The 25,900-nt window shown below is 48.5% G+C and overlaps 1 protein-coding gene across 1 annotated transcript; it reads left to right on the top strand.

The window, feature by feature from the left end:
- The first annotated feature begins 730 nt into the window (after positions 1-730).
- PLA2G4D (phospholipase A2 group IVD) lies at positions 731-25,061 on the top strand. The gene is made up of 21 exons (XM_029951986.1): positions 731-762; positions 2,355-2,397; positions 7,536-7,608; positions 7,780-7,916; positions 8,486-8,617; positions 9,343-9,383; positions 9,730-9,772; positions 11,151-11,214; positions 11,556-11,686; positions 12,427-12,537; positions 12,663-12,700; positions 12,882-13,017; positions 13,330-13,466; positions 14,660-14,882; positions 20,513-20,630; positions 21,020-21,157; positions 21,399-21,506; positions 21,650-21,841; positions 22,116-22,282; positions 22,944-23,130; positions 24,215-25,061. Exons 1-21 carry the CDS (start codon positions 755-757, stop codon positions 24,439-24,441), a joined length of 2,454 nt encoding a protein of 817 aa, XP_029807846.1. The 5' UTR covers positions 731-754; the 3' UTR covers positions 24,442-25,061.
- The last annotated feature ends 839 nt before the right edge of the window (positions 25,062-25,900 follow it).

Below are 25,900 nucleotides of genomic sequence, written 5' to 3'. Positions count from 1 at the left end.
AGAAACTCAAAATGGATTAAAAACCTGAATGTGAGACGTGAAATCATACAACTCCTAAAAGAAAACACAAGCAGGAAACTCTTGGGTATCATCTTAGCAATGCTTTTTGGTGTCTGTCTTCTCAAGCAAGGGCAACAAAAACAAAGCTAACCTATTGGGAATACACTGAACTAAAAAGCTTTTGTGCAGTGAAAGAAACCATCAACAAAACTGAATGAGAAAAGTCATTTGCAAATGGTATATATGATAAGGGGCCAATATCCAAAATATATAAAGAACACATGCAACTCAACCCCAAAATCACAAACAATTAGAAAATGCGCAGAAGACCTGAATAGGCATTTCTCCAAAGAAGACACTCACTAGGCCAACAGACACATGAAAACATGCTCAATCATCACTCATCATCAGGGAAATGCAAATCAAACCACATGCGATATCACCCCAGACCTGTCAGAATGACTAAAATTAACAACACAGAAAACAGCAAGTGTGGGAGAGAATGTGGAGAAAAAGGAACGCTTGTGCAACTGTTGGGGGGAATGCAAATTGGTGCAGCCACTATAGAAAACAGTATGGAGGTTCCCCCCAAAATTAAAAACAGAGATACCATACAAACTAGTAATTCCACTTTTGGGTATTTAACTAAAGAAAATGAAAACACTAATTTAAAAAGATTCATGCCTACTTATGTTTTTTGCAGCATCATTTACAATAGCCAAGATATGGAATCAACCTAAGTGTCCATCAACAGATGAATAGGTAAAGAAAATATGGTGTGTGTGTATGTGTATATGTGTGTGTGTATGTGTGAATATACATATGAATATATGTGGTATATATACAGGAATATTAGTAACATGTATTAGTAATTAGTAATATGAATATTACTCAGCCATAAACACAGAATGAAATCTTATCATTTATCATTTGGAAAAACAGAGATAGACCTAGAGGGTATTATGCTAAGCAAAATAAGTCAGACAGAGAAAGACCAAGACCATGTGACTTCATTTATATGTGGAAGATAACAAAACGAATGAACAATTAAAAGCAAAAACAAAAATCATATATACAGAGAGCAAACTGGTGGTTGGGGGGCTTGGGGGGATGGGCAAAATAGGTGAAGGGAATTAAGAGGTACAAACTTCCAGTTATAAAATAACTAAGTCAGGAGGATGAGAAGTAAAGCCTAGGAAATGTAAACAAAAAGATAAGCTATAATAAGGTGTAAAACATGCAGTGGATTTTGAAGACTTCATATGAAAGAAATGTAAAATATCTCCTTAATAATTTCTTATGTTGATTATGGTTGCATCAATAATGCCTCGAATTATTGGGTTAAATAAATGCATTATTGAAATTAATTTTTCCTATATCTTTTTACTTCTTAAAATGTGGCCACCAGAAAGTTTGGTATGACATATGTGGCTCACATGACATTCCTATTAGGCGGTGCTGCTCTAGACCCTTTTTCCAGAAGCATTCTCATGCACGCATACCCTTGTAATTCTGCACCTAATCTCAGGAACTATTAAGCGTGCCCTAAATTCCACCCATGGGCCCCAGCCCCAAGTTAAGAATCTCTGAGTCAGGAATACTACGGCTTTTACCAGGCTCAACATCAACCCATTGCACAGACTGGGTAACAGAGCACCAAGCCCCTCCCCTAGTCCAAACAGCTGAGCCCAGGGACCCTGTCCTCTGGGGAGGCGGGGGTGTCTGGCCCTGCCGTGCATGTGTGGAGGGGTGGCACTGGGGGTTACCTCACGGAAGGTGATGTTTCAGCTATGCCTCTGTAGCTTCCCCAATCTGGGGGTTACAGATGAGGCCCCCATCCGTTCAGGGAGATGTTTATTTATGCAGTGAGATGTATTTCTCAGGACTCCTGCCAGTCCAGGGATGGCTTTGAGACTGGCCCAGGCCCTGGAGGGTGGGTAGACTCCAGGCTAGGCTAAGCCCAGACTGGAGAAGGGGACACAGACTTTTAGTCCAGAGAGTGTAATCCTGGGCTCTGCCATTCACTAGCTGTGTGACTCTGTGCTTGCTTCATGTACAGCCCACTTTGGAATAAGTTGTTCTTCAATGTACATTTTACATTGACTTTTTCATTAGACTTTATAGCTGGTTCATGCAAATTAGAAATATTTCCCATTCTATTGTTTTTCACTTTTTCATAGACTCTTATTAATTTTATTTATTTTTTGGCCAGTTCTGTAATAATACTTTTTAGATCGATTCGTGCTGTTAACATTAATTCTGTTCCACTTGCCTTGAAAAATAAATCATATTGAACAATATGTAATTGAACAATTACATAGTGAACTGAAATAACTGAATTCATGTCTGTTTAGGAGAACACTTCGTGCCACTGTGTACACTGAAGAGTTTAAACAGGTAACTTCAGAAAGTTTTCTTCTGTAATAGCCGTAGTCTGTTTCACGCTTGGTCTCTGTTACCTTTAATTGGCAGGTTTGCCATTCTAGTCTCATGGAAATCCTCTAAACTCCTAGGATTAGCCAAAAGGAAGGGGTGAGGGTAAAATGGAGGGTGAGGGGCTTAGAACAGAGTCCAGAGCCCCTGTAGCTCTCCAAGTTCTATACAGGCTCTGCCACCCCAGGAGCCCCAGGAGCCAGAGAGCTTCCCAGGAGGTCTGGTGCTCAGCCTCCTCCTTGAGAGGCTGGCCTGGCTCAGGCTGGGGCTGGGCTGCAGTTGCCACAGGTCTGCCCTGTCCCAGACCTTCAGCCTCAGGGGAACCAGCTTCCTGCCACTGCTCCTAGGATTGGTCTCCCCTCCTTGGTGCTTCTGCAGTTCTGATGCTCCATGTCTGAAAGGGGTGCTCCACCTGTGGGCCCTGGAGCCTAGCCAAAGGTTTCTGGAGATGCTGGTTGGCCCAGCCTCTTGGGGAAGAGAAGATGCTAGGCTAAGGGAGTGACCCAGGGGTGGAGCCCCAACCTGTTTATAGGACCGTGACTCCTCCGAGCCTGGCAGATTCACAGTCCCATCCCCTTGGAATAGTTGCTGCCACCCAGCCAGGGAACTGGTATCTTGGCAGGAGCTGGAGCCTGGAGTGTCAGTATGGAAAGACTGACAACTAGGGGACCACCTGGCCATCCTCACCAGGTAACAGTGTGGACAAGCCCTTGGGCATTGCTCAGGGCAGGGCCTGGGGCCAGGGTACATTCTGAGAAGCCTGACACAGCTAAAACCAAGTTGATTCGGGCCTCTGGGGAAGGCCTGGGTCCCAGAGCTGGGGTCTCTGCCTAGGCAGAGGCCAAGGGTGGAAAGCAGAGGTAAGGGGTTCTGTGCTTGGGGAGGGCATGTGGGAGGGGGTGGATGGATGATCAGCTCTCATAGAAATAGGGAGCCTTCCCTCTCCACTGTGAATGATCAACCAGCAGCCCCTGAGGGCATCTTACCCTTTTTCCCACAAAAGCTCACAGGCTGCATCAGAGAACACAGCGGCCACATGTCACCAAAGGATATCCCACCAAGTCCATAGTTCACCACAGTAGGTAGTGAACTTCATAGAAATGGCTGGGGCCAAGGGACCACGCTGTGTGTCTCAAGAGTTCTGCCAGGCCAATTCCCCATCCGTGACCAATTATTTCCTAGGTCCAAGAGATGAGGTCCAACCAGGCCAAAGAGGTCTATAAACCACTAGCCTCACTCTTTCTATGTGTTTCCCCTTACCCCAGATTTCTCATCCTCTGCTGTGGACCAAGGCCAGAGGGACTGGCTCCTCAGGTCTCCCCTGGTGCCCCAGGCAGTGGCCATGACAGGGGCTAAGTGTGCTAAGCTCACTGTCCTGAGGCATTTGCCTCATTCTTCAGATGTTGCTAGACTTCTGGAACCTTAGCTCTGAGACCCAGGCCTGAGTCAGATCCAGTCAAGCAGCTCCAGATTCCAGAAAACTTGCCTGGCTCAGGCCAGGTAGCAGGGAATCCAGGGGAAGATAGACACCCCTCCATTGAAGATGACACCTGCTGCCCCAGCCCTTGTCGGCCTGTGGTCTAGAGGACCACCCCCTCCAAGGTAGACAGTAGTGGAAATGCCCTGATGGGGGGTGGGGTAGGGGCTGGGAAGAACCCAAGGCTGCAGGAGCTGGTGGTGGAGGGTCTGAACAGTCCTGGTTCCATCTGCTCCTCCTCCTGGTTCCATCTGCTCCTCCTGCAGCCCACAGCCTGCAGCTGGAGAAGTGTCTGAAGTATCTTTCTTCATCTCTCTGGAGGAGGCTGGGCATCCTTTTCCTGCTACCCTCTGCCTTCTCTAGGCCCAGCCCAGGGGCAAAACTGGAGCCCAAGGTGCAGTGGCTCTGGGAGCTTGAGTCTGCTCACACGCCTGAAAGCACCTTCCCTGCAGCTCATGTTGTTGGGACTGGCTGAGTCCCCAAGACCAGGCCCTTAACCCTTGGCCTTCAAATTGGCTCCTGGGGCAGCCTCAGCAGTGGCTTCACCCAGCCTCCTTTCCTGCTGGAAGAGGGGACTGGAGCCTGTCCTGGCAGCGGGAGCTGGGCTGGCAGGAAAAGCTGGGCATCTAGACTTGCTCTGGAACGTGTCTGCTGTGAGATCCAGAAGCATCAGCTCAGCATGATTCAGGAGACCCCGTGCCTGAGGCTGTGCCTGGTTTCCAACCCCCTCTCTCCAACCTCCTCTACCACACAGGGCACTGGGTACCAGCAGGGGGAAAGGCGGCCTGCTCCATTTTTCTCCTCCTGGTGAAGACCCCATGTCACAGATACTCCAGACCTCTTTGTGGGGTCTCCAGCCCTCTCAGACTCCCTCGGGTCATATCCCCTGTGGTGAGCAGGGGTCAGCACTGTGTCTCTCCACAAGGAGGAGGCTAGAGGAGGCCCTGGGACCCCTGCATAGGGAGAAACAGTGGCTGACACTTTGAGCAGGGAGGTACTCCCAGGATCCTCCAGGAAGCTGGGCTGGGGGATCCTTGCTGGAGAAGCCACCACAAGCATCCAGGGTCAGTCATCAATTAAGACAGATTTTATTTAAAAATTTTTAATGTTTTATTTATTTTTGATACAGAGAGAGACAGAGCATGAGAGGGGGAGGGGCAGAGAGAGAAGGAGACACAGAACCAGAAGCAGGCTCCAGGCTCCGAGCCAACTGTCAGCACAGAGCCCAACGCGGGGCTCAAACCCACGAACGTGAGATCTGACCTGAGCCAAAGTTGGAGGCTTAACCGACTGAGTCACCCAGGCGCCCCAATTAAGACAGATTTTAGATGGGAGGACGTTTCAACAGGGAATGGGAAGCCCCAGTGCCCTGAGGAGAATCCTGTTAACTAGTTCAATATTCATAGTGGTCTATAACAAATCCAAGAAATTTTACTGTCTAGATATCCACAGGGCAATGGGGGAAAGTTGTATGCTTTTACAAAGAAACAAAGTCTGGGAAGGTAGAACAGTACAGGATATATGAGCTCTGGCCTTAAAGACCCAGGCTTGAGTCCTGACTAGGTCACCTACTAAGTCTGTGACCTACGGCAAATTGACCTTTCTGAGCCTCAGTTCTCTCATCTGTGAAATGGGAGGAAATGAGAATACTATCTTGTACTATCTTAGGAGGTTGTCAGAAGGATAAATCACGTTGGAATATGCAATATGCTTAGTACAGCACCTAGAAATCTAACAAGCACTTAATAAATAATAATGAGTAATTATCTAGAAATTTTACTTTTCTGCTAAGCATTCTACAGGTGCTACCACATTTAGCCTCTGTTAATCCCACTACATTTGAGGAATAGGAGGCACTGAGAGATCTAATGACTTATCCAGGGTCACACAGCAAATAAGCAGAGGACCAGGGTTTAGATCCAGATATCCTGGCTGGGAGTCTCCCTTGACCACTCCACTCCACCTCCCTCAGTAGTTACTAGTCATTGTAATTACTGTCACAGCCCATCCTCTGGAGCTCTGCGTTAGTGATGGTTTTAGATGTGATGATAAATAGGGTTTCACCCTGGAAAAATAGCCTGCCAGGGAACAGTGGGCTTTCTGAGATTGAGAGGTTTTTGGTGACCAGAGAGAAATGGGCAATGATACTCAGATGGAGCATGGTGACTGGCTGGAAAGGAGCAACTGGGGACACTTAGAAGCCCCATGTGGCTCTAGAGCAGCCCACAGGCTGTGGCCTCAAGGATGAGGGGGAGCCGGGGCTGCCTCTGTCCTTCTCCTGCCCTGGATGGGGTATGGAAGCACAGCTCCCTCGAGGGCCCCAGGGGCACTTCCTGGCAGTGATAGAACATGGGTGCAGGGAGGACATGAAGCCAGGTGTCTAAAAAGCCATAAAATGTCTACCATTTATAAGGTCTGGCTTAAGGCATGTAGGGTCAAAGTGGTGGTGTCACTGGAGTTAACCCCAAGAAGGGAGAAACAAGTATACCTTGCAGGGGGTCTGGGGTGGGGGGTTGGGTATCACATGTGCTCTGCCGGAAAGCTGACAGAAATGACAGACACGTAGCATGAAGGCACAGGACAGTGATATGGGGACCCACAGGGCACCGGTCCTGAGTGCACTTGTGCAGAGCTGAGATGGATCCCTGGTGGGAGACTTCTGCATCACAGGCACAGAGGGACTGGTGATGGGAGGTCACAAAGCAGGAAAGCTCCATGGTGTCATCAGAGCACTGTCTCCCAACCACTCGAGGCCAAATGTCCATCATGCTAGCAGTGTCAACTCTGCCTCAGCTCGCAGGGACTTGCTGTAAGAACCTTGTGCAGGGCACCCAGAAACAATTCCATATCCAGGCCTCAAGAAGAACAGACATCCCAGGCCCCTGGAATCTAGGCAGTGGCAAGGACTTGAGCAGTAGGGGTGTGAGGATAGCCCCCATGTGCCCTGTCCCCAGAAGGACTGGGCGCACCCTTCTTGCCTTCTGCTTTTCCTTTGCCACCTCTGCTCCTTTTGCCCCTGTGAGCTTGTGCCCACTCAGTTCTTTCTTCCTCCTCATTGGGCTTGTCTGTGGGCTGATGTGGCCTCCCCAGTACCTTAGTTCACAATGGCCTCTTGCTCACAGTAATGGCCTGATGCTCTTGGAGTTTCCTATTTCACACTCAGGAGAGGCTGAGTACCCAAGGCTGTCACAGACGACTAGGCTTCCCCAGGCCCAGCCTCCCTGGTGTCGAGTCCCACATCCCGTCCAAAGGGCTGAGAGTGGGGGGTGCTGACCAGCAGAGTCACATGCTTCAACAAAGGGCTGCCCTTTCTGGGAGCTCTGGGGGTGGTGACGCCAAGTTGATGTGTCCAGTGTGGTGGCCATTAGTTGGCACTCTTTTCCCTGCTTTTACCACCACACTGTGTAATGAGGAGGGGGGTCCCCCAAGTTCCACCTCCTGGGTGGCCTGCCATACATGGACTGCTACAACCCAGAACCACAGCCCCAAGGACAGCGTTGGGCACAGGCTGTTTGGCCCCAGAGACCCTAGCAGCATCCCTGAGCATCTCAGGAGAAACCTCGGCACAGACTGGTGGGCTTGAGTGTGGGCAGGAGGGACTGAGTAGCCTGTTAATTCTCTCCAGGTGGAGGCCTCTGCCTGCTGGCGGCTCACTGTGAAGGTCCTGGAGGCCCGGAACCTGGGCTGGGCTGACCTGTGTGAGTAACGATTTCCTGGGCTTCAGGGGTACAGAGGTGACCAGACCCTTTGGGAAAGGCCCAGGCGAGAACTTGGGGGCTGGGCTGAGCTGGTTGTGGTAGGAACCTGGTGAGGCCCCTGGAGGGGAATGTAAGGAATTCTCTCTTACACTGTTCTCTTGACATTGGCAGTGAGTGAGGCAGACCCCTATGTGACCCTACAGCTGCCAACTTTACCTGGAACAAAGTTTAAAACCAAAACAATCACTGACTCCAGTCATCCTGTATGGAATGAGACCTTCAGTTTCCTAATCCAGAGTCGGGTCAAGGTAAAGGCCAGGGCCACCCTCCTAAGGACAGGCCATATCCTTCTTTTGGAACACGTTTTCCTCCAGGACTCAGTCACAGACACTGGGGAGGAGTGTCTGTGTTCCCAGACTGGATATGCTGTGTGGGAGAGAATGTGTGACCCAGCACCTGGCTGTGAGCCTGACCTCTGGCAAGTTGCTGGTCCTCTCTAAGCCCATCTGTGGAAGGGAGACAGGAAGAATCCCTTCCCGATGCAGTTGTTGTGAGGTTAAATGAAATAATGCATGGAAGACTCCTGTTACATATCGGCCCTGGGGGACCAGCAAGCTGGGGTGGGGGGAGGGTTGGTGATGAGAAAACGCTGAAAGGATTTCATTTTTTATTAAAAAAAAAATTAAAGGGGGAAGATTAGGAATTTTACTGGATTTCTTTTTACTGCTTTTAAGTTTTACTATCATTTTTATTTTTAAGTACAAAGTGTGGAGGCATGATCATCTTGCCTGACTCTGGGCATCAAGTAAAGTTTCAATAGGTGTGAAGTATACTAATGAGTAAATAATGTGCTAAGTTGCTGTTCTCGTGTCCCTAGAATGTTCTGGAGCTAAACGTCTATGACGAGGACTCAGTCACAGAAGATGATGCCTGCTTCAAGGTTCTCTATGATGTCTCAGAAGTCCTTCCTGGCAAGCCACTCCGGAAGACGTTCTCAATGCAGCCCCAGGTGGGTGGTGAATCCCTTGGGCCCTACCTCTCCCAACTCCAGGCTGAGGAAGTTATAACTTCTCCTGTCTCTTGGGATGCTGCTGGGTTGAACTCATTCACAGAAAGATGGAAACCCCTCCCAGACATATTTATACTTTAATAGAAAAGGAAAAGGCTTACCTAGACTGTCACAGACTGAATCACTCCATGGAGGGATTTTGGTCATCTATGAGAGGAACGTGTCAGTGGTGAGGAACTTCCTAATGTGCATCAAAACACCCTTAGTTACGTGTAACTAACCCTTTGGGCAGTAGTGGGTCCATCTCTCCTGCTCACTCCCTCTGATCTCCCGGGGTGCCCAAGGCCTGCTTTATGAAGGCTTCTGCTCCTTCTCCAGCAGGTAAGGAGTGGGAAGGCAGGGTTCTGGGGTCAGATTCCCCTTAAGAGGAACAAGAGTTGGACCCTAGAAATCCTTATGCCTCTTAAGGCCTGTGCCCATCCCCTGCTTCAGCCCTACCAAGAAAGGAGGAGACCTGTTATCTGTAGACTTATCAGCTGTGGGTAACTTGGGCAGGTAGGACCATCTTTCCCTAAGCCTCAGTTTCCTCTTCTGTAAAGTCGGAAGAATTGTGATACTGTGCATCCCTGAGAGACTACTCAAGCTTAGACCGTGCATCATCAAAGAACGATGTCAACTCTAAAGATGTGTGTAAATGTTGATGACTTGCTCAGCTTTGATTTCAGGGACAGGAGGAGTTGGACGTGGAGTTCCTGATGGAAAAAACGTAAGCAATAATCACACAGCCCAGGGAGTGTCTCAGGACCCAGGCTTTATTTAGGGAAATGTCTTTGACCCAGATTCTCCATCCCTCATGTCCCCACCCCTGTCAGTTTGGGTGGGGGGGTCTTAGAGGAAAGTCACTGCTTCCTTGGCCCCACTGTCCCTCTCTCTCCTCACCTTGAACTCTTCAGAAGCACTGTCCTCATCCTGAATGGTATCCAGGGCTTGGGGTCCCTCAGCATCACCCCGAGTGCCCCCAGGGAGGCTGGAGGCTGGGCTGTGAGGGGCAGCCCGGTTCAGGGAGTATTCACCTTTGCCAGGCTGAGCTCCTGATGTTTTTATTTTTCCAGATCAGAACACCCAGAAAACCTCATCACCAACAACGTCCTTGTGGTAACCACCCTCCTCAGCCTTGTGAGGGGATCTGAGGGAGGGGCCCCAGGGCTGAAACTGTGGTGGGGGGGTGCAGAAGGGACAGGAAAGGACAGGGCCTTGTGGTAAAACCACCCCTGGCCTCCCAGCTATGTGGCCACCTGGGCCTGTGGTCAGGGGCTGGGGGCTTGGAGGGGCCAGGGCCTTCAGAGAATATGGAAAGAGAGTTTCGAGGCTGTTCTGAGAGAGAGAGAGAGAGAGTGTGTTTCAAGGAAAGTGAGAGGAGGTCCTGGCCCAAGGCTGGATGGCTGAGGGAGTGTTGGGGGAATTTTAGGTGTTCCTGACAGTGTTTCATCACCTGTGATAGACTTAAGTTCTCAGCCTTGGAAGGTGGTAAGGAAGTCACACGGGCCAGACAAGGCTGGGGTGTTAGTACTGAAGTAGCAGAAGCTCAGAGGGAGTTTCCAATGTGGTTGCTTCCAATCTGGGAGCCCTGGGATAGGGTCAGGGGGTCAGTAAACTCCTCCTTGAGACACTGGACAGTCCTGGTCAGCTCTTCTAAAACAGAGCAAGCTCATAAAGCTACGGGTGGTAAACAATGCACTGGAAGCTTTCTTCTCAAAGGTCACAGGTAAGCAACACACCCATGACCTGGGAGCAGGGCTGGGCCTAAGGTGAGGTAAGGCACCTAGAGCCCCAAATGGAAGGAGGCATCGACCCTCAATGCAAATACATGTTTGATGGGCTAGTATCCTTTTACAAATGCACATTAAAATCATACCTAGGCAGCTGCTTTTTATCTGAGTGATGGAGAGCAGGGTGCGTTGATAGTCAGCAGGTCTACATGAGCGAGTCAGTAACCAGAGCCAGGTGGGCTGTGTGTATCAGCTGATGGGCATTGCAGAGAATGCTATCGGCTCATTTGGCCAGCAGGTCAATGGCAGGACAGGCTGGAGGTACTGTAGTTGCTGACATTGTAAAGGTTTCTCCAATCATTCTATCACCCTGGAGACCAGTGGTTTGTACGCTACTGTTTGGGGGCAGTTGTGGTAGAACACACTCTCCAGATTGAGTCCAGAAAAACACAGAGAAGAAAGAACGGTGGTTGAGCTTTGAGTGACCTTCAAGGATCCTGGACATTTGGCAAATTTAGGAAAGCTGAGGGGGCGGTGTGCAGGGTGGAGATGGGGCTCTCCTGTCTGCTCCAGAACATCTGACTTAGCAGTTGCAGTAGATTAGAGGTGTCTGAGTGGGGGGGTTCTGCCTCCAATCCCACTCTGGCCCCCGTTTCCTGTTCTGCATGTGGTGGATTTGGGACAGAGAGGTTCAGAGGGTGAAAAGTCAAGGGGACCTCAGCTTTCCCTGCAGAGTCCCCTGCCCATGATGTTGTCTGCCCCAGGCCCGAGAGCTGTCATGCCTGGATGTTCGTCTGGACAGCGTTGGGAGTACAACCACATTCACAGGTGAGGCCTGCTCTGAACAAGGTCTGATCTCTGCTAGACGGGGTGACTGAAAATCAGAGCAGGAGGTGAGCAGCAGAGCAGAGCTTGCCTCTTTCTTCTTGCCTGCATGGGACAAGGGCAACAGGTCTCCTCTGGGCAGACGATGTGTTGCAGGAGGTAGGAGTACCCTGAGGGTTGTGGGGCTCAGAAGGCTGGGGAGGGCTCTTCCCAGAATCCTGTCTACCATGGTCCAGGCTTCTAGGCCTTGGCTATGTCTGAGCAGCACTGCCAATTTCGCTGGGTCCCTGCTGGGATTCCTGGCTCTTGTTTCCCTCATGCTAATCTGCTCACTTTCTCCCTAGATCAGGATGAGCTGGAGCTGGTGCTGAAGGGCTCATATGAAGACACACAGACATCTGCACTGGGCACAGCGTCTGCCTTCCGCTTCCATTATATGGCAGCCCAAGAGGCAGAACTGAGTGGGCGTCTGAAGGTAGGTCTTGGGTTTGGAGCTCTCCCAGCCTTGAGCAGCTCCAGCTGTTGTGGGCCCCAGCCTCCCAGTCAGGCACCAAGCCCTTGTCAGACAGGGGAATCACCAGGAGCCTGAAGTGGATGTGGGGGCTGCTATGCCTTGTCAGACTGTTTGAACCTTTCAATGGCCCCTGAATAAAATCCCATATCTGTGCCCACAAGGCCTGGCCCTTGCCCACCTCTGCTGCCTCGTCTTGGTCCACTCTCCCCGACTTTATGATGCTTTAGCCGTATTTGTCTCTTCTTGCTTTTCCAACATGCGAAGTGCTTTCTCTATTCTACCTCTGGCTGGTTTCAAGGCTGCCTGATCCTCTCCCTTCTCTTCCTCCTCTTTTAGATCTCAGCTCAAATGGCACCTCTTCAGAGAGGCCCTCCTTGATTCCGCATCTTCAGTAGACCCCTCACACCCCACCTTTGGTTATTGTATCATATCGCACTGCTTATTTCCTTTACAATATTTTTTTTCCTTTACAACACTTACTAACATCTGTTCATTACCTATTTCATTTTAAATTCATGCACATGATTCAGTTAGAACCATAAATATCAACAAGTATTTTTATAATTAGCAATTGTATTTACCATAATTATAATAATTATAAATATTGTGATTATTTTTATATTATCAGAGAGGGACTGTGTCTGGATCACTCTCTAGATACTCAGTAAGGATTGGTTGAATGAATGAATATTTCTCTCCAGAGGCCAGAAAACAGTGGCTTGAATTCAGACAAGTCAGCTGAGCACCTCACTGTGCCCCTAAGTTCCTTGGCCATGGGAGAGGAGGTGACGGTTAACGTTCCTGCTACAAATGTGAGTGGCCTTAACTGGTTGGGTAGTACCAGTGAGAATAAAGAGGGGGAGCCAGGCCCTGAGGGCTACCCACTTTTCCTTCAGGGTCTAGGACATTCTAGTTCAGTCTTTCGCTTTGATTTCAGGCCCCAGAAGTGAGGCTGCAGCTCAAGACTGAGGGCTGGTAAGGGACATTCATATCTATGGGGGACAGTGAGGGGTTGTCAGGGGACAGGGGAGTGCTGTTCAAAGGATGGTCTTTCGGGTTGGGAGCAGGGCGGTTATTTGGCAGCTCTTGTGGGCTTGGCCAACCAGTGACTGAGCTATGCAGTGCCCCCTGACCCTTGGATCCTCTACTGCCCCAGTCCTAAGGAGCTGGCTGTGCACCTGGACTTCAATCTGTGTGCAGAGGAGAAAGCTTTCCTGAGCAGGAGGAAGCAAGTGGTGGCCAAGGCTCTCAAGCGGGCCTTGCAGCTGGACAGAGATCTACAGGAGGATGAGGTTTGGGGTTATAGGGGATGTGGGTAGAGTACTTGGAATGACCTTAAGGAAGGACCTGATTCATAAGCCCTCTCTAGACAGTCTAGTTGGCAGATATGGGAGTGGAGATGGGGGGGGAAGGTAAGCTCTGGGTTCTCACTCCCTTTGGGGCTCTGTCTGGGGCTGAGAGCTGTTACTTCCTGGTGGAGGGGTTGGGTGCTAGTTCTAATCCTGACTCTAATCAGGCCCTGACCATGAGATCCCTTCCCTGGAGCCAGAAAGCAGTTCCATCCTGAGCCTTGCTAAGCCAGCCTGTTTTTGTGTGTGGTCCAGGTCCCTGTTGTGGGCATCATGGCCACAGGAGGAGGTGCCCGGGCCATGACCTCTCTCTACGGCCACCTGTTGGCCCTGCAGAAGCTGGGCCTCCTGGACTGTGTGACCTACTTAAGTGGCATCTCAGGCTCTACATGGTGAGGGTGCTAGGGACTGGAAGAACCATAGTAATAGTTCCCCTGGTGTCTACTTTACTTCCCCTGGTGTCTACTTTACTTCCTTCTCTGTGAGGAAGCCACGTGGGTGTGAGCAGTATGGTCTGACGGGTGCCAAAAGTGGCTTTCTCAAAAGCGAGGAAGTAGATATTACAGAGGTCCTCCCATGAGAGGCATTGTAGGAGGTCCATTCCATGCTACTGAAGAGGCGTAAGGCAGCTGATGCAGAACGAGCTGGGTTTGAGTCTCTGCAACACCGCTTCCTGGGCAACTTATTTCCTCTGATTCTCAGCTGACTCATCTCCAAAATGGGAGTAATAGTACGTACTCCATAAGACTGTAATGGAACAGCCCAAGTAAAACACTTAATAAGTCTGACAAATACCAGGAACTTCAAGTTGGTAGCTCTTTTTTTTCTTTAATTGTTATTACAATTAAATCCCTATAACACTCCCTAGGATAGTTTCTCTTACTGCCCCTAATGCATAGATGAAGAGATTTAGATGAAGACATACTATCTTTCCTGAAGACACTATTGCCTCCTTGTACCTCACTCTGCCTGTGGTGAGGTAGGGCTCTTCACTGTTAGAGATTCACTCTTTTGAGTCTTACTGAAATGTGACTTTAAAGAATAAAAGAGTAAACTCTGAGGAGTTTAGGTGACAGCTGTTGACATGTAGCATCTTCAAAGGCTTGAGAACAGGTCCATGAAGATGGGTGTAGGGTCTAGATCTGTTCCATACAATGCAGCAGCCACTAGTCACCTGTGGATATCAACCACTTGAAATATGGCAAGTCCACATTGAGATGTGTTATAAAATACATGGGGATTTTGAAGACTTAGTTTGAAAAATATAAATTTATGTCAAATGTTATGTTGATTACATGTTGAAATGATAAATTTTAAATATATTGAATTAAAATATATTTATATTTAAATTAATTTTTACTAGCCTTCTCCTTTTCAAAATGTATTTACTAGGAAGTTTCAGATTACACATGTGGCTCACATTATATTGGACAGCGCTGATCTGAGAGAAAGCCCTGAGACACATTCTCTAGATGGGCAGGGCCTTGGCTGCAGGAGCGCCATGCTGGGAGAAGCGGGAGGGAGGCATTGCAGCGACTCAAGCTGGGCCTCCATCTCCCTCCATAGTGTCTCTTTATTCTCCTAGGACAATGGCCCACCTCTATGGGGACCCTGAGTGGTCACAGAGGGACCTCAAAGGACCCATCAAATATGCTAGAGAGCACCTGACCAAGAGCAAACTGGAGACCTTCTCCCCAGAGCGCCTAGCGAGCTACCGCCGGGAGCTGGAGCTGCGGGCTGAGCAGGGCCACCCCAAGACCTTTGTGGACCTGTGGGCTCTCGTGCTGGAGTCCATGCTGCACGGCCAGGTAGGGCACCTGTGCTTGCAAGGCGGGGCATGTGTGCAGCTGCAGGACCAGGGCAGCCTCATGGTTGGTCGTGTGTGCGTTTCCTACAGGATGAGGGAGACTGGGATCTGTGGTTAGAGGAAGTGGGAACCGCAGTGTCTCAGTGTCTGCCCTACTTTGGGACATGCCTTTTTGAGCCAGGCTATTCTTCAGTTCACTGCCATGAAACAGTGATTCCTGGCTCTCTCAAGAGCTTAGGGACCAGTCAAAGCCAAAGTCAGTTCAGCAAACAAAAGTTTCACATTATGTTTGGGTGTCAGAGAGCTTGCTTGAACAACTTGTATTTGATCAATACTGCAATGTGGAATGTTGTGTTCTTCTCTGTCTTCATGATAGTGTTAACAGCGTAGATTCCCTGGGTTTAATCTAAGTGTCTTGTACTAGCTATGTGTTCTTCTGCAAGTTACTTAACCTCTCTGTGCCTCAGTTTTCTATTTGTTCAGGGGGGATGGGTGAGATTTAGGGGAGATTTAGTGAGAATAGCTCTTACCTCATGGGTTTGTTGTAAGCACTCTATGGTGTTGTGGGACAGAGTAAGCCTTAAGTATTAGCTATTATATTTCTTTATTGTTATTGTAACACTATTAAGACCAAACTGAGGTTATACATTTTTTTTTATACATTGCTTCTTTAAGGAAAGTTTAGTAAATCAACTGTTAAATCTTACATTAGGGGCACCTGGGTGGCTCAGTCAGTTAAGCTCCCGAGTTCTGCTCAGGTCATAATCTTGTGGTCTTGGGTTTGAGCCCAGGGTCGGGCTCTGTGCTAACTGCTCGGAGCCTTGAGCCTACTTCTGATGCTGTGTCTCCCTCTCTCTGCCCCTCCTCAACTCGCACTCTCTGTCAAAAATGAATAAACATTAAAAATTGTTTTTTAAATCTTACATTAACTGATACTAAAATCAGTAATTTTTCCCACTATTGTTTTACCACATATAATTATATGAACACTTCTTTTAAAGTATGTGGGACAACTAAAACACAAAAGGTTATCTTTAGCATTCATTAAAGTAAACTATCAAATATATTAGCAGAGGAAGGATTTTTCTCTTTCTTATTGTTGGGTATCAGGAGTTTGGCCAAGAAAGATTTTACAGAAATGAATGAATGCCAAAAATGGATTTGCTTTGAATGTTTTTCTGTAAATTTTATCCTTGCTGGCGAGCAATGCTATTTGGAAATTACCAACCATTCTTGTTTTTTATTTATTAGCTTAAAACTATTTATTATAAAAATCAGTATTTCTTATTTAAATATTATGATAATCTTTAGATTATCAAGACCTAAAACTCCTGATAAGAAAATGCATAACGCATAAAGAATAGTGTAATGAATATGCACAATCTTGCCAAACACCCTAAAAAATAAAATGGTACCGAGAGAGTTGAAGCCCCCTGTGGATCCCTCCCCAATTCCATTCCCCTCCCACCCTCCGAGGAAACCACCACCCTGAATTTGACTTTATCATCACACTCATATCTTCGGTCTTATATGTTGTTGTATTATATAATACATAACATACTTATTTACCTTTAATTGTATATCTTATTGTATATCTTTTGTTATACATTCTTAAGAAAAATATAATGTTACTTGCACAAATGGTTTTGTACAAGTCCCCTTGTACACAAATGTTACAGATTTTCTGAGCCTTGAACATACACACCCAGCAGTGGAATTATTGGGCCATTGGGTACATAAATCTTCCACTTTCCTACCTGTTGCCAAATCGTTCTCTAAAAACATCTCATTAATTCACACACCCCACATCAGTGTTTCATAGTTTCTTTTTCTCTATGTGCTCTTCAGAATTTTGATTTTTTTTATCATTTTATGGGTGTTATACAAAATTTTGTTATAGCTTTCCATTTCCTTGATTTTTTGTGAGACCGATCATAGTTTCAAGTATATTTGTCATTGGGATTTCCCCTTCCATGGATTACCTACTCGAGTCCTTTTCCATTTTTATATTAATTAATCTTCAGCATATTTTATAGGAACTCTTTATAGATTCTGGATATTAGTCCTTTATCAATTCTACTAGATTTTGATGCATAGTTTTAATATAATCCTGTGTTTCGTTGTTCCCTGTATGGTTTGTTCTTTTAGGCTCTTGTTAGAGACATCCTTCCCTCTCCTAAGTTATAAAACCTCTTCCTATATGTCCTTGTAAAAGTTTTAAAGACTCATTTTCCACAATTAGGACCTTAATCCTCCCATAATATATCTTCAGATATTATGTGGACACGAATCCAATTTTTTTTTCGCCATAAGGATAGCAAACTTCCCCACTATCACTTGTTGATTCTTCTTTCTCCACAAATCTACATGGCTCCCTGCATCATGTGTCAGCTCTCGTGTGTTCATGGGACCCTTCCTGAGCTCTCCTCCATTCGCGTGGGGCCGATTCCCTGTGCCGGTACTACCCCGGCTTAGTGACTCCACATTTGTAATGCATGTTGGTATCTGATAGGGCAGACTTACCCCCACCGCCACACTGGCTTTTCTCAGAATTGTCTTGGCTCCTTTTGGTCCTTTGCTCTTCTATACATGCAATACAACCAGCCAGTCAAGTTTCATGAGAAATTTGTCGGAATTTTGTTTTTGAAATAGCATGAAACTTATAAAACCAATGTAATTACTTGAAATATTTTTATTTTATTAATATATCCTGTGTATTCTTTAGATCTATTACTTAAGTTCAGGTTTTGTTGTGAGGATACAGTGTTTTATTAGCGGCTTTCCTGTCTGGTAGGAGGTATAGTTACTATAGAGTTGGGAGAAGCCTCTTTTAACAATTTACTTTATGATGTGCTATAAAATGCAGTTTCATCTGAGGCTATAAAGAACACTTTTATTTAATTGCCATTTGATCCTCCAGTAATGACTTCGTGCATGGCTTTTTGTACGAGGTTTATAGTCTTTTTTTTTTTTTAAAGGCAAACTTAATAAGGCTTTGGGGTGTTTTTATTTTTTGATTCACAAGAAAAACTCATTGTTGAACCAACAACATGTCCTTAAAAATAAGCACTGATGTGGTTTTTAAATTTTTTTTTACCATTTTTAAAATTTATTTTTGAGAGACAGACAAAGCATGAATGGGGGAGAGGCACAGAGAGAGGGAGACACATAATCTGAAGCAGGCTCCAGGCTCTGAGCTAGCTGTCAGCACAGCTTAAATTCAGAACCGCGAGATCATGACCTGAGCCAAAGCCAGACGCTTAACTGACTGAACCACTCAGGCTCCCCCATTGTATGCTTTTTAAAATAATTCTTTAATCAGACAAATTTAGTATGTATTTCAAATTGAAGTTTTTGGATAAAAGCATTTATTATCTCCATGCTATATGAATCCCCACCTCCAAACATCATTTTAAATGTCAGAAAATATAACTCCATAACAAATCACAGTTTCATTAATATTAAGTATTATTAGAGAAATAGTATACCCTGAACTTTACACAAAACAACATTATTAGTCTACACACTTCTATAATATTGTCGTGGTTTTGTAGAAACCTGCTTGTAAAACACACCAGATATAATCAGTGTGTCTTAAACTGTTTTTCAAGCATTTTTCTTTTATGGTTTGCTGGCAAGCACTGACCTGCTTCGAATCTACTCCCTATTCCTCAGAAAGAAATTCAGTTTTTCTCATGTGTTCCTGAGTTAAGAAGGTCTTCTGTGTTTTTCTTCAATTCTGGACTAAAAGGTTTTGCCTTTAGTCTCCCTGTCCCCAGTACACGTGGCCAACACTGCACCCAGCTTCTACACCTCAGGGGCACCTCTGAGTCATCAGAGTGGTGTTCTGCAGGGTCGGGGATGCTCATTTGGAAACAGGGGGCCTGGGATCCAGAGGCTTGCCACCACTTCCTGATGAGCTATTAAAAGGAAAAAGAGGGGTGCCTGGGTGGCTGTCAGTTAAGCATCTGACTCTTGATTTACGCTCAAGTCATGACCTCACAGTTGTGAGATTGAGCCCCACTTGGGACTCCATGCTTGGTGTGGCACCTGCTTGGGATTCTCTCTCCCCCTCTTGCTCTGTACTCTCTCTCTCCCTCTCTCTTCATTCTTCTCTCTCAAAAAAACAGGAGGGGGAGGGAGGAAAGAATGCTGGCTATTATTTCAGTAGATGGAGGGGTGAGCTGACCCTCTGCCCCAGGTCAGAAATGGTTCATCTAGAGTAAATAAAGGACACATTTTCCCTCATCATACCTGACAAAAAAGCAGGCAAACACGATCCCTAAATAAAAAGAGGGATTTGAGAGTTACCCTTCGAGAAGGGAAATTGCAAGTGTTAATCAAGCTCCCTCTCTCTTCACTACATACACACTTCACACTGAGGGACTGAGTTGTATGTATGACAAATAGTGCCAGGGGCTTACGCTGTATTTGGGGATTCTTCCTGTGGGTTCCCTAGAACTCAAGTCCTATTGGGCACCAGTGCATAACTGGGGGAAAAGATGACACATCAGTGACAGAGGGCTACAGGGGGAAGAAGAGGTACATCGGGCATGTGGGAGGGGGGCTCCTCCCTGGAAAGGTAGGGCTGGCATCCTGGGACACACATCTGGCTGATCATCAGAATCACCTGGGGAGACTAAAAAAAAAAAAGCAAATTCCTATGTGGCTTTTGCTCATTCTCAGAAGAAACCTAGTAATCTGTGTGTTTAGCACACTCTCAAAGTAAATCAGATCATAAGGGCTGATAAGGCAGTTTGGGACCACCCCCCAGGTCTAACTGCTGAGTGAGGTGCCTTCCAGTTCAGAGATCCTAAGAGAGGGACAGTGTATCTCTATGTGGCTCATGCCCCGCTCTAGGACCTGTGGAGCCTCCTTCCCCAGGAGGGGCTCCAGACAGCCACTGCCATTAACCTTGCTGATGCTGGAAACGAACCCTATTTGCATCTCTGGTCCAGGTTAGAGGGAGATCTTTCTGTGTCCCTAGAACTCCATGAGGCTCTATGGAAGCTTCCCGAAAAGGCAAACCATAGTCCTTGCCATCAAGGCAGAACTTAGCGATTTATTGAAGAGAAAATTGGAAACAGAGGCAAGAATAATCAATGGGATACAACTTCAAACTGTGCAAAGCAGGAAGGAAGGGGATGAGAGGGAGGCAAGGATGACCCGAAAGCATTTTGGAAGGGCTGAAACTTGAACTGCATTGATATGAATCCAGAAGGGGCAGCCCACCCCCTGACAGCGCTTACAATGTGTACTAAAAGGGGACTCCTGCATCCTTTCTGGAAAGCAATGTATGTGGGTGTGTGCCTTTGTGTCTGTATGTCAGGGTCCACATCCACTCCACCCTTCACCCCATAAAGATGGGGCCAATGGGACCACAGGTAGAGTATTGCTAATGACACTGTAGTCCTTGTGAATGGCATTCTCTTGAGATATGTGCAGTGCACAACCTCCATTGCCCTCCAGGGTGACCCTGGATCTGGTCAGAATATGAAGGTGGGAGTGTGAACTAGATGGGTGCACCCACCCCTGCCACTCAGATTCCAATGGGGAGCTGCCTCCTGTCCCTCAGCCTGTGCCTCCAGGGTGCTCCCTACCTCACTTAAGCCCTCATGACTCCTACCCCAGGTGATGGATCAAAAGCTGTCCGAACAGAGAGCTGCACTGGAGCGGGGCCAGAACCCTCTGCCCCTCTACTTGAGCCTCAATGTCAAAGAGAACAATCTGGAGACCCTCGACTTCAAGGGTACAGTCCTTAGTCCTGTCCACACTACCCTCCAACACATACACACTCATACACACATGCACAGGTGCATATGTCTTGTGCACCCAGCAGGCCTTCAAAGAATGCAAACAGGGAACTCCTACCCAGAGTTCTCAGCCTTCTGGAAGGGAGGAGGTGCTGATGGGCCTATGAGCCAGGCAGCAGAGCCCACTGTCCTGGTAGTGGGGGAAGCGGGGATGTGGTCAAGGGGCTGGGTGGGGGATCTGTGAGCCCAAGAGTCAGCCAGGCAGGGAGGAGGCGAGGGCCTGCGGTGAGCAGGGGAGGGGGGCAGTGTCTTTGGCCCTTGTCAGAGCTGAGGCTCCCCTCAGCCCACTCTCTTCTCATTCCTGCCTTTGCCCCTGTTCCCACAGAGTGGGTGGAATTTTCCCCCTATGAGGTGGGGTTCCTGAAGTATGGAGCCTTTGTCCCTTCTGATCTCTTTGGCTCTGAGTTCTTCATGGGGCGGTTGATGAGGAAGCTCCCTGAGTCCCGGATCTGCTTTCTGGAAGGTGAGTGATGGTCACTCTGAAGATTCTGGCCAGTCCTGGGCCTGGCCTCGCTACCTAGACATGATTCCCATACTGAGGTGTGTCAGGGCCCCTGGGGGTGGGGGAAACCGGAGTTGGGCTGTTGGGAAGAACCATTGCAGGGGCAGCTCACCTGCCTCCCCTCTTCCTTCCCCATCCTCCAGGTAATGGGAGGCAGGGTGCTGAGGCTTAACGGTGACTTCTGTGGGGGTTTGGCCTTCAGGTATCTGGAGCAACATTTTGTCCCTGAACTTGCTGGATGCCTGGTATGATCTCATCAGCTCTGATGACACCTGGAAGCAGCATGTCAAGGACAAGATCAGGAATCTGGGTAAGAAGGGGGGACAGCGCCGGGAGACTGGAATGAGCCTACTGCCTCTTAGGGTGCTTGGGGGAAGGGCACTATCAGAGGGGAGGCAGGGCCAGGCACTTCCAGACTTTTCACTGGACCAACATCTGTTTCTCTGAGCCCAGCAGAGTCTCCTGCATGCGTGAGGACCTCCTCATGCCTGGAGGCCTCCTGGCTCCAACCCGGAACAATGCTGGCCAAGGCATTTAAGGGCTTCCTGACAGGCAGGCCACTCCACCAGCACAGCTTCAACTTCCTCCAGGGCCTCCAGCTGCACCAGGACTACTGTAGCCAGAGAGATTTCTCCACCTGGGCAGGTAAGGGCCCCTGCCATGTATCCCCGGGTTACAGGCTTAGGCTTCTGGGTGGAGATGGACCATGACTAGCACCAGCAGGGGACTTTGGGGGGCATGGTCATAGTGTTCCCTTCTGGGGTTGGTCTGCAGAAGGTCTTGGGAAGGGGTGGGATGGTGTTTGCTTTCAGGGAGTGACTCCAGAAGTCAGAAGGGGATATGGAGGCAAATGTAGTATGAAAGGTAGATGATCTGTGGTGGAGAGGCTGCCTCTGACTGTCACTGCCTCCCCCATCAGACTGTGAGCTAGACTGCACCCCTGGCCAGCTTACCCCTCAGGAGCCCCAGCTCTGCCTGGTCGATGCCGGCTACTTCCTCAACAGCGGCTGTCCCTCCATGTTCCGGCCAGGCCGCAGACTGGACCTCATACTCTCCTTCGACTACTCCCCATCTTCGCCCTTTGAGGTGCCTCTGGTTGCCCCAAGGGAACCCCAGATACTCCAGCCAGCCGGGCCATGCTCCAGGGGCAGCAAAGGGCCACTGAGCCACTGGCCCTGACCTCCTGGGTCCCCAAGGGGAGGGAACGGTGACAGGCTCTGACCTACAGGCTCCTGCCAGGGTCCTTGGTTGGGAAGGGCTGTCGAGGTGCTGGGGTCCTGGGCTCCCAGGACAGGCAGATGTGAGGGAGCTCACCACACCTACCCCAAGAAGAACGCTAGACAGAGCTGGGAGGGCACCCTGGTCTGTCCACATCCATCCCAACAGGGACCCCCTGGGGACTCAGGGAAGGGGGAATAGAGTCTTGGTACAGAAATGGGTCCCCTACTGAGGCCCTCTAGGCTCTAGGATTTGAATAACCCTGATTTGAATCCCAAATGGGAGCAAGGGTGCAGGGTGTCTACCCCACCTAAAGATTTTAACCAAACGACATTGCAGACCACTGGGATCCTTTGCCTCCCTCCAGGGTCCTGTAGCTTCACTAGACCCCACACAGGTCAGAACCAGGCTGTCCTGACACTGAGCAGTCCAGTTTGGGCTGGAGCTATCCTAGCACTTTCAAGAGCACTTACCTGGGATGACCAGGAAGTAGCTGGTTCTCTCTCTGGGCTCCCTTGTCCCCAACCAGACACTGCAGCAGGCTGAGCTGTACTGCCGGAGCCGGGGACTGCCATTCCCTCAGGTGGACCCCAGCCCTCAAGACCAACACCAGCCAACAGAGTGCTACCTCTTCTCAGACCCCACCCTCCCTGATGCCCCTCTCCTGCTGCACTTCCCACTCGTCAATGCCTCCTTCAAGGACCACTCAGCCCCTGGTAAGGTATCCCCTCCCGTCCTAACAGCCCGGCAGCCTGGACCCTCAGGGGCACTGTCCAAGTCCTTCCCAGCACTCCTGCAGCCAGCAAAGGGAGGGGCTCTTCAGGCTAGTCCTGACCAGTTTTGGACACGGCCGCGTGCTGGCTTCTGTTGTGGATGCTGCATCCTCACAGGGGCTCTCTGTGAAATACTGTGCTGCTGTCCTCTGTCATGATGTCATGACCTCAGGCTCCTTTGGCCTCCCCTCCCTCAACCCCCCCTAGCTACACCTGGGCTCCTCAGCAGTTCTGTTTCCGGGTGGTGTGTGGGAATCCCTGTACCAGAGGCCTGCACTGGCCCTGTCTGTAGCCATTTCACCCTTGCTCAGGTCCCACCTTAGCAGAGCACTAGAGAGCCAGGACAGAGAGGCCCTGGGTCCCTCACTCGCAGATTCCCCTGAAGCTACCTGAAATTTCAGTCAGCTTCTACCCTCCCACCCCAGCCCAGCCTGCCAGTCTTTTCTCAGGAAGCTGGGCCTCCACTCTGGGGCCCCTGAAATGTAAACCCTCATCATAGGCCTTCCAATCCTCACCTCCTGCCAACGGGTCAGATCTTTAACTTCTTCTGGAAAGAACACATAACTTCTGCCTTTGTATGTTATTCCTGGCTTGCTGGTTCCCATTCTAATTCCAAACCTTCCAGCTCTACCCTTAACAAAGGGAATTCTCTTTCCCTTTCAGCAAAGACTCATTCATACAAAGCAAAAATCCCTTTGGTTTTCAGGCTCTTGGCTAAATCTCTCACTGACCTGACTTTGTTGTCTGTTTCCACTTTGCCCCTGAAGGTGATACAGAGAGATACTGTAGGGTTGCCTTTATAGTGGAAGTGCATTGCTACGAGGAAGCAAACCCTTCATATCTCAAAATAGTGCATTTATATACTATCCGCATTTATATTTCTGGGCAAATGACACAGAGGGCTGAGGGAAAGCAAGGAGCCCCTTCAGTGAGGAACGGCCCCCCCTGTGCCCAGTTGTAAGGCTTCGGTCTGCTCACCCCTGGAGGCCTCTGGGTCCTACTCCTAACCCCTCCCCTCTCCTGGCAGGTGTCCAGCGCAGCCCCACAGAGCTCTCAGCTGGCCAGGTGGATCTCACTGGGACCACCTCACCCTATTCCTTGTTCAACATGACCTACAAGGAGGAAGATTTTGATCACCTGCTACATCTTAGCGACTACAATGTACGGAACAGCCAGGATGCCATTCTGCAGGCCTTGAGGGCTGCCATGAAATGCCGGGCCCTGGGGGCCAGACCTCCAACAGCACAGAACTGAGGCTACTCAGCGACCCTCCAGGGGCTGAGGGCTTAACCCAAGCACATCTGGCTATAGCCACAGCCCTCACTGGGCTGGAGTTCTGGGCTGTCCCAGGCCCCGGCCTCCTCGGCAGCTGGTCTCACAGCCCAAGTCTTCCCTCGCTTTTATCACTGGCTTGAGAGGAGCTGAAAGGGAACTCCTGACCAGACCAGTGTGTAGAATAACTGGTCCAACTGGACAGAAGTTCACATGTGATTACTTTCATGCTGAGCAGAACAGATTTGGGGTACAAGCTTGAGGCTTGAGACCAGGAGTGGGGACTGAGAGGTAGCTCCGGGCATCAGGAATCACAGGATGTCCCGAGAATCCCCTCTTCATCCCTTCCTCCACTTTCTCATTCTTCTTTTGTACTCTTTTTAAGCAACTTTAATCCACAAATCACATAATTCATCCATCTAAAGGGTACGACCTGTGGCTTTTTCTTGTGCGGCCACTACTGTTCTCATTTTGAGAAGATTTTCCTTGCCCTCAAAGGAAGCCCCTCACCCCTAAGCTGTTAACCTCAACCCTCCCTCCCCAGCCCTAGGCAACCACTAATCTACTTTCTGTCTCTACAGACTGCTTATTCTGGACATTTAATATAAATGGAATTCTATAATATATGGCCTTTGGTGTCTGGCTTCTTTCACTTACCGTAATATGTTCAGGATATTGAACAGGTGATAGCGGATATCCATTCTTCACCCCTTTCCACGGCTGAATGCAGGTCCATCGTGTAGCTGGCCCAGCTGCATCTTATGGTCATTCGTTAATGGACACTTGGATTGTTTCCACTTGTTGGCTATTATGAATAATCCTGCTATGAACATCCATATACAAGCTTGTATGTGGACAATGCTATTCATTCCTTTGCATGTCTATCTAGAAGTGAAATTGCTGGGTCTTAGAATAATTCTCTGCTTAACCTTCTGAGGAACTGGCAGCTGGTTTTCCAAAGCTGCTGCCTCGTTTTCCATTGCCGTCAGCATTGCACGAGGGTTCCAGTTTCTCCACATCTTTGCTGACCCTTGTTACACTTGTTATTTTCTGTCTTTTGTATTTTAATCATCCGTGTAGATGTCAAGTGGTATTTTGGTATCTTATTAGCATTTCCCTCATGACTCATGATATTAAGGATCTTTTCACATACTGTTGGCCTTTTACATTTCTTCTTTTATCTATTCACATCTTTTGCCATTTTTAACCAGATTGTGTATCTTTTCATTATTGTAAGAGTTCTTTATATTTTCTACATACATATCCCTGATGCAGTATGTGATTTGCAGATTTTCTCCAATGTGTGGGTTGCCTCTTCATTTTCTTATTTATCCTTTGAAGCATGGAAGCAGTTTTTATTGTCATGGTGCCTTTTAGATTTCCTTTTGCTATTTGTGCTTTTAGTGTCATATTTTTTAAAAAATTGTCTGGGGCACCTAGG

The sequence above is a fragment of the Suricata suricatta genome, chromosome 9 (assembly GCF_006229205.1).
Source record: "Suricata suricatta isolate VVHF042 chromosome 9, meerkat_22Aug2017_6uvM2_HiC, whole genome shotgun sequence".
Classification (NCBI taxonomy): Eukaryota; Metazoa; Chordata; class Mammalia; order Carnivora; family Herpestidae; genus Suricata; species Suricata suricatta.
This window is presented reverse-complemented; position numbering and strand designations above follow the sequence as displayed.

Coding starts and splice junctions, on each gene's coding strand:
- PLA2G4D (XM_029951986.1), top strand. Junction 11,687..12,426: donor AACTGAGTGGGCGTCTGAAG/GTAGGTCTTGGG, acceptor ATTTCTCTCCAG/AGGCCAGAAAACAGTGGCTT. Junction 21,507..21,649: donor GGACAAGATCAGGAATCTGG/GTAAGAAGGGGG, acceptor CTCTGAGCCCAG/CAGAGTCTCCTGCATGCGTG.